General features: G+C 40.3%; 2 protein-coding genes across 2 annotated transcripts in view; one reads left to right on the plus strand and one right to left on the minus strand.

Annotated features, from left to right (window-relative positions):
• The window catches only part of GLA (galactosidase alpha), a 9,632-nt gene extending 7,879 nt beyond the window's left edge, over positions 1-1,753 (minus strand). The window contains exon 1 of the mRNA XM_007952187.2: positions 1,545-1,753. Within this exon, the coding sequence (XP_007950378.1) occupies positions 1,545-1,753 (209 nt within the window). The remainder of the gene's footprint in view (positions 1-1,544) is intronic.
• A 4,177-nt stretch (positions 1,754-5,930) lies between these two features.
• HNRNPH2 (heterogeneous nuclear ribonucleoprotein H2) lies at positions 5,931-7,280 on the plus strand. The gene is made up of 2 exons (XM_042782457.1): positions 5,931-7,032; positions 7,087-7,280. The coding sequence occupies exons 1-2, from the start codon at positions 5,931-5,933 to the stop codon at positions 7,278-7,280; spliced, it is 1,296 nt and encodes a 431-aa protein (XP_042638391.1).
• The last annotated feature ends 1,142 nt before the right edge of the window (positions 7,281-8,422 follow it).

Raw genomic sequence — 8,422 nt, forward strand, 5'->3', positions numbered from 1 at the left:
CTATTAACCACTATCTACATAAACATGATCCCATTTTTTACTGAAAAAAGAAATCTGTGTTTGTATTTAATAGAAACCTATTGCAAAGATGTATATTAACATTGTAGCCATGATTGTTTCTGGATAGTGCCATGGGAGTAATCTTTATTTTTGTTATACTCTTCTTTACTACCTACATTTTTTTGTAATGATTAGGCATAAACTTTATAACCAGATACACTATTCCCCAGGGTCACAATGGACTTAGTCTGAAACCTGAAAGGCCAGTTTCTTCTGTGATGTGTGACCAATATCTGACTTTATCTATAAAGACATTCATAGGACTCATTTACAGACACAGGATGTACTAGGACTGCTGCCTTTGGAGGGGTGGACCTCTGCTCCATGGGTGGCCTTATTATATTTTTAATATCAGTGATTCTTAACCTTTTATATAGCACAGATCCCCTTGAGAATCTAGTGAAAACTAGAGATCCTCTCTCCAGGAAAATACCCATACTCACATTTACAGATTTACATTACCCCATGGACTCCAGGTTAAGAACATTTGCTCTATATGCATCATTGAGCAGTTGGTCAGGCACTGTGCTATGTACTTTACACGAATTATCTCATTCAAAGCTCACCTGTGTGAGATAACAACTATTATTTCCATTACAGATAAGGAAACAGATTGAGAGAGGGTCTTCTTTCTTTTACAGCCTCATCCTCAACTCTCAACTTTCGATGGCAGTTCCTCCAGGATAAATGTGACACCACACACTGCATTCCTCAGGTTCAGAGGGAGCCTCCTACTCCTGATAACAAATTACCCACATACCTGTTTCTGGCTGTGTCCTGACTGCTGCATATCTACATTTCATTAATTGCTGAGCCTCTCTGATGTTAAATTCCGATTTGCCCAGGCTGCTTCTTACAGTCTTCTGAGTCGACTTCATGAGGTAAGAGTGTTAATCCAATTTACAGACAAGGAATGCGAAGATCAGATTGTTCAGTATCTATCTTATTCAACCTCAACTCTCATCTTTGGTAGGTAAAGATCCTCCAGGTCAACCTTCCAGCCTGACGCCACACCCAAGGGCGAGGAAGAGGGGAGAAAAGGGGGCTAGGGGGGAATCTCAGAGACCATATGGTCTAAAACGCTCGGGTTACAGCTAAGTAACCCGTGACCCAGAAAGGGGAAGAGATGGCACGGCTCTTGGTTCTTCATATCTCCTACACACCCCAATTATGCTCACTAGTAGAACCAGGCACAGGCAGAGCAAAGCTCACGAGAAGGGTCTCAATGGAACTAGATGGTAACGGAAGAGAGACAGGGAGAAGTAGGGGTCGCTGGCTTGACTCCCACCCCAGAACGGGTGACACGGAGAAAGTTTAAGGCCAAATCCCACCCAAGATAATTTGCTGGGAATAAAAATGCAGTAGCAATAGGGGAGCTCGCCCTCTGGCTCAAATGTCTCCGCTGAGACCCTGTATCCCCCAAAACACACCCTGACAAACACACAGAAAAGTGAAGGGCGAGATGCACCCACTATTTCTGATACCTGACACAGGAATCCGGCTCTTCCTTGCAGTCAATGTTGCACATGAAGCGCTCCCAATGCAGCCAGCCCATGGTGGGGGTCATTGCCAAGCCATTGTCAAGAGCCCTGGCCCAAGGGACGCCCCTGAGAAATAAGGCTAGGACACTAAGCGCAAGCACACAGCCCAGCCGCTGACCTCGGCTCATCAACTTCCCCGTCATCGTGATCATACAGGACTGATTTCCGCGGGTAACCTGGACTTTTAAGTTTAATGTTAGAGGCGGACCAATCACCGATGAGATATTAAATACTGACGTTATTGTTTCTCAGGCAACTGGGACGGTTATCCCCAGAGGCAGACCAATGACCAGTCACGTAAGGCGCATCGCAACCAATCATACTCTTTTTTTTCTTGATATCAGCCCGCCCTATTTCCTTACCAGAAGGAAGTGCGGCACCTTAGTGATCTCGAGTTGAAGCTGTGCGTTGCTCATGTGATCGAGATCTCACATGACGTAGGAGCTCACGTGACCAATCGCTTACGTGAGCAGAAGTAGTTCTGGTCGTCGTCTATCGTCTCGCTGTAGCCGTTTGAGGGAAGAAGGAGGAAAATTACCCGGTATCATTAGAGGTTGGTGTGTGGGTGGGAACTGGGGACCCATGGGTGGTGATGGTGGAGACCAAAGCGGGGTCCGGAGGCCGCCTCCGTCTTTTTAATTTCTGCCTACCCCTCCCCCACTCCCCCCCCCATCTCAGTGCCGGGAAGCCGCCTTTGCTGCGCCTGGTGGGGAAATGGTGGACGTTCGTGACTGTATGTGTTTTTGTGTATCTGTCTGTCTGAGCGGGTATCTGAGGATTCCTAAGTAGAACCGTAAGGTGAAAAATGTTTGAAAACTATGGCCTTGAATTAGGATAAACATATATCGAGACCAGTGGTCTGAGTGCTGGTCCACCCAATTCAAGCACTTAAATCTTCACCGTCTGATTGTCTGTAGGGGGAGGTACCAAGTGAATTATATCCGTAGAGTCAAATCTAGGCAAATGCTGCGTGCCTGCTAGATAGAGGCGCCCAATAAATGTTTTTACTGAATTGAATATTTAAATAACGTTTATTTTTCTGCTTATAACAATAATATATGTTCATTCTCAAACATTTGAAAAATAATAGCATACTATAAATTTTTTAAAAAAACTACACGTATTTCACTATCTGAGATAACTGCTCAACATTATGGTGTATTTTTTTTTTTTTTTTTTTTGGCCAAGAAGAAAATACATTTATTCCACAAGTCATTACAATTTTTTTAAAGTGTGTCTGTAACTCATATATAAAGACACAATTCTTATCTCTCAAATGGAATCTAGTTCCCACTTTAAGTATCAGTGCCCTAGTGGTCTTCTCAGGAGATAAAATAATGAAGCAGAACCTCCCTGTCACACTACAGAGGGGATTTTAAGGCATAGAGTGCTTCAGGGACATTAAATGGGATGGGTCATCCCAGGGATAAAAAAAAAAAATCTTTAAATCTATCACTCAAACCTAAGGATGTTTTATAGGAAGACTTATCAGTGCACATGCAGTGTGCCAGGCACATAATAAGCAATTAGTCCATGTTTATTTAATTTAATAATGGCGATTGTTACACTTTGTACTTTCCTACAGGAGGTCCAGTGTTCCCAGATCGTGTCACATAGGCCATCCACATGCAAAACTAGAAAACTATCAAATCTGCTATACCAAATGCCAGAAAATCAAACATTTTATTTTATATATTTTTCTGAAATAAATGACCAAATTATCTCTGCAGAAAATTAAGAATGTACAAAAAAATTAAATAGGAAAATCTGTAAAACTACAGCTTAAAGTAACCACTATTAACATTAGGCAAATTCCCTACGCATATATTTTTTCTCTAACTTTTTTTTAATTCCAGTTGTTACAAACAGTGATTTTAAAGAATTAGTATAGACTTATATAGGGTAAAAAGTAAATATCACCCTTTACTCCCCTTCCCCTCCAGTTCTTTTCTTAAAAACAAGTTTACATTTTATGCTTCCAGATCTTTTTCTGTGTATTTACATACATGTGTACAGGCACACTTAAGTTTTAATGTAAGCAGGATCACATGTGCATATTCTTTCATTTCATATATTTTGGAAATCTTTCTAGTTAGGGCAGATGGATCACTCTTTTAAAACTGCTGTATAGCATTCCATTTTAAGAATAAAGTGTAATTCATTCAGCCATCCCCCTATTGAGGAATATTTATTTAGGTTTCTAATTTTCTGCCATTCTAACTGCTGTAGTGAACATTTGTATTTTGTTAATACTTAACATTTTAATGGAAGTAAAATCTGGCTAGTGGACACCATAGCTGTAATGCACTCAACAGAACCCTAAGCGCCCAGTGTATCAGAGACTTGTGAATGCTGCCACCACCATAAGGCAGAGAAGTGGGAGAATTATAGAAGATTAACCATCGGCTAAGCTTAACACGACTGATTCTGGACATTTTTATTTGTTGACTAGATTCCTAGAAGTAGAATCATAGGGTCAAAGAGCATGTGAATATATATATTTTACATAGTTGAAATTATAAAGTAGCTATGATCATGGGCCACTTAAAATTATAGCATAAGTAATTTCTCAAATTAGTGAATATTTTTATAGCTTTTTCTGAGTGTATACTATTCCGTCCCTATCTGAATTTCAAATCATTGCCTGAGGGCACATAACCTAAAGTGGATTTACTTTGTCAAAAGATATAGTACATAATACCAAATTGATTTCCAGAAATGCATGAATTTTCACTCCCCTAGTAGTGTATTTGTGAAACCTGATGGTGCTGTACTTTGTTTAGTTTTCTACTGTCTTGGTGGGTGAAAATGGTGATTAATTCTGGTTTTACCTTGAATTTCTAATGATTGGTGATATTTGAACATTTTTTCCAGTACTTATTAGCTGTTTATATTTCCCAGGCTCCTCTCCTTTTACCCCCACCCCCCAATAGCTAATCTGTCATCAAGTCGAGAGATTCCACTTCTTTGATATGCTTAGATCAGATCCTTCCTCTCCCTTTACTGTTGCCTTAGGTGAAACCTTTTAACACTTTATATTCTAACTCATCTGGCTAGCTTCACCCCAACCCCCTTCTGTTTGAGTGCCACACTGTTGCCAGGGTGATGTGTCTGAAAAGGTTCTGATGACATCACTCCCCTCACTCCTCTGTTTAAATCCCTTAAAAGGCCTTTAGCATTTGTATATCAAATAAGACCTTCCGAATCTGGTTTCTACCTTACCAGTCTATCTGTTGCCTTGCTCTCTCCTGTTCTGTGCACCATCATATTTTTTAAAATTTGTTTTTATATCCTTCAACTGGTTAGTTTGTTTAATTTAACCATCCTATCTCCAACCAATACAATTGAGCAACCAATCAATCCATCCTTGATACCATCTTTATCCCCTGCACAGAGTTCTGTCATGGCAGGCATAGTGTGTTTTCGTACTTCTGTCTTAGATGAAGACACACAGTCCTATAGGACCATAAGCCTGGGGCTCATTGATACTTGTACACCAGAGTCAGTTGCTCAATCTGGCAACTATAAAAACGTTTCTAAAACGAATGGCTGAAATCCCCATAATGTCTCTCTTATATTTATCTCTTAGGTCTTGGTATTTCTCTGAGTTTGTTGGTTTACATGAGTTTTTTTTTTTTTTTAATAATAAGGTTATGTATTTGTTGCAAGACCATCTTCCACTGATTTTGTTGCTGTAAATTTTTAAGTCTTTTTTCCTTATGACAAAACATGTTCGGTACAGAAAACTTTGAGCATACAGAAATATCTAAAGGAAAAAAGTTCCTTGAAACAAAAGACATAAGCCTACCACCCAAAATTAACCACTTTTAATGGACTTGGAGTTCTGGTGGCATAGTGCCTAAGGCACTTGACTGCTAACCAGAAGGCTGGCGGTTCAAACCCACCAGCCACTCCTCGGAAGCAAGGTTGAGCAATCTACTTCCATAGTGATAATCACCTCGGAAACCCAAGAAGGGCTCACTATGAGTTGGATCCTACTCCATGGCAGTGAGTTTGGTTTTGGTTTTAAGTGGTTGTTGAATGAATGAATGAATTAAAAATTTGTGTGGTCTTTTTTTTTTTTTAATTGTAGTTTGGATGAAACAGCACATTGGTTTCCCATTCAATGCTTTATACACATTGTTTCGTGACATTAGTTGGTACAGTCTTTTTGCTTATACGAATGTTTTACAAAAAGCTGTCAGTAGTTTGCTTTTTTACTTACTATAGTGTGAACATTTTTCCATGACAGTAGTCTTTTTATTTTTTTTCCCAGCCGTCCTGAAATTGCGTTGAGCCTAACTTGCCACCGAGATTCCAGAAGTCACCATGATGCTGAGCACAGAAGGCAGGGAGGGGTTCGTGGTGAAGGTCAGGGGCCTACCCTGGTCCTGCTCAGCCGATGAAGTGATGCGCTTCTTCTCTGATTGTAAAATCCAAAATGGCACATCAGGTATTCGTTTCATCTATACCAGAGAAGGCAGACCAAGTGGTGAAGCATTTGTTGAACTTGAATCTGAAGATGAAGTGAAATTGGCTTTGAAGAAGGACAGAGAAACCATGGGACACAGATACGTGGAAGTATTCAAGTCCAACAGTGTTGAAATGGATTGGGTGTTGAAGCATACAGGTCCGAATAGCCCTGATACTGCTAATGATGGCTTCGTCCGGCTTAGAGGACTCCCATTTGGCTGTAGCAAGGAAGAAATTGTTCAGTTCTTTTCAGGGTTGGAAATTGTGCCAAATGGGATGACACTGCCGGTGGACTTTCAGGGGCGGAGCACAGGGGAGGCCTTTGTGCAGTTTGCTTCGCAGGAGATAGCTGAAAAGGCCTTAAAGAAACACAAGGAAAGAATAGGGCACAGGTACATTGAAATCTTCAAGAGTAGCCGAGCTGAAGTTCGAACCCACTATGATCCTCCTCGAAAGCTCATGGCTATGCAGCGGCCAGGTCCCTATGATAGGCCAGGGGCTGGCAGAGGGTATAATAGCATTGGCAGAGGAGCTGGGTTTGAAAGGATGAGGCGGGGTGCCTATGGGGGAGGGTATGGAGGGTATGATGACTATGGTGGCTATAATGATGGGTATGGCTTTGGATCTGATAGATTTGGAAGAGACCTCAATTACTGTTTTTCAGGAATGTCTGATCATAGATATGGAGATGGTGGGTCCAGTTTCCAGAGCACCACAGGGCACTGTGTGCACATGAGGGGGTTACCTTATAGAGCCACTGAGAATGATATTTACAATTTTTTCTCACCTCTTAACCCCATGAGAGTACACATTGAAATTGGACCTGATGGCAGAGTTACTGGGGAGGCAGATGTTGAATTTGCTACTCATGAAGATGCTGTGGCAGCTATGGCAAAAGACAAAGCTAATATGCAACACAGATATGTGGAGCTGTTCTTGAATTCTACTGCAGGAACAAGTGGGGGGGCTTATGATCACAGCTATGTAGAACTCTTTTTGAATTCTACAGCAGGTGCAAGTGGTGGTGCTTATGGGAGCCAAATGATGGGAGGCATGGGCTTATCCAACCAGTCTAGTTATGGGGGTCCTGCTAGCCAGCAGCTGAGTGGTGGTTATGGAGGTGGTTATGGCGGTCAGAGCAGCATGAGTGGATATGACCAAGTTCTGCAGGAGAACTCCAGTGACTATCAGTCCAACCTTGCTTAGGTAGAGAAGGCGCCCTAAACAGCTGTTACAGAAATAAAAGCTGTGCATTTATGGGAGTTGACTAGTATGGGAGGAGGGATGTCTAGCATATCCAGTATGGTTGGTAAATGGGAAATATAGCTGATTCTGATCACTCTTGGTCAGCTTCTTTCTTTCTTTTTTTCCTTCCTTTCTTCCTTTTTTAAGAAAATAAACAAAAAATTAAGTTTAACAGTTTTGCATTACAGGCTTGTGATTCATGCTTACTGTTAAGTGGAAGTCGGGATTGTTTTAAAACTTCAAGCTCAGTAATTTTGAACACTGAAACATTCATCTAGGATGTAATAACAAAGTTCAGTATTGACCATAACTGTTAAAACAATTTTCAGCTTTCCTAAAGTTAGTTACGTTGTAGGAGTGTATCTAAGCAGTAAGCGTATTTAGGTTAAGACAGTTTCACTTATGTTAAATGTTGCTCTTATACCACAATACATTGAAAACTTTGGATGCATGTTGAGAAACATGCTTTTCTGTAAAATTCAAATATAGGAGCTGTGTCTACGATTCAAAGTGAAAACATTTGGCATGTTTGTTAATTCTAGCTTTTTGATTTAATATCCTGTAAGGCACGTGAGTGTACACTTTTATTTTTTTTTTTAAAGATCTGGGACAATTTTGAGATGTAATACCAATACTTTAGGAGTTTGGTCGTGTTGTTTGTATGAAACTCTGAGGCTTTGATTTAAATCTTTCCTGTATTGTGATTTCCATTTAGATGTATTGTACTAAGTGAAACTTGTTAAATAAATCTTCCTTTTAAAAACTGGAAAATAATCTGACACAGTCTGATTATTACTATGTTCTACCATATAGGCACAGTGTGATATACTTAACAATCTCTGCTATTGAAACTTAAATTTCTTTGAATTTTTTAATTGTAAACAAGACATGAGTATCCTTATACCTAGTGCCTCTTAACACATCATTATTTTAAAGATACATCACTAGAAGTGGGATTGCTGAGTCAAAGGTATACATATTTTCCAGGCTTTTGATGTGTATTACTAGAGAGATTATGGTACTTTGTGTTTTCACCAGGCCTGTATGTTTTATTTTTTCGCCAGCCCCTCCTCAGTGATACATGTTACTCTTTTTTCTTTGCC

This window comes from Orycteropus afer, unplaced genomic scaffold, assembly GCF_000298275.1.
Source record: "Orycteropus afer afer isolate SDZICR_OR568_19922 unplaced genomic scaffold, OryAfe1.0 scaffold00327, whole genome shotgun sequence".
In the NCBI taxonomy this organism is placed as follows: domain Eukaryota; kingdom Metazoa; phylum Chordata; class Mammalia; order Tubulidentata; family Orycteropodidae; genus Orycteropus; species Orycteropus afer.

Bases quoted from the DNA above. Each gene is read 5' to 3' on its own strand.
- HNRNPH2 (XM_042782457.1), top strand. From the start codon at position 5,931: ATGATGCTGAGCACAGAAGGCAGGGAGGGGTTCGTGGTGAAGGTCAGG. The intron at 7,033-7,086 runs GTGGGGGGGCTT...ATTCTACAGCAG, and splicing joins GAATTCTACTGCAGGAACAA to GTGCAAGTGGTGGTGCTTAT.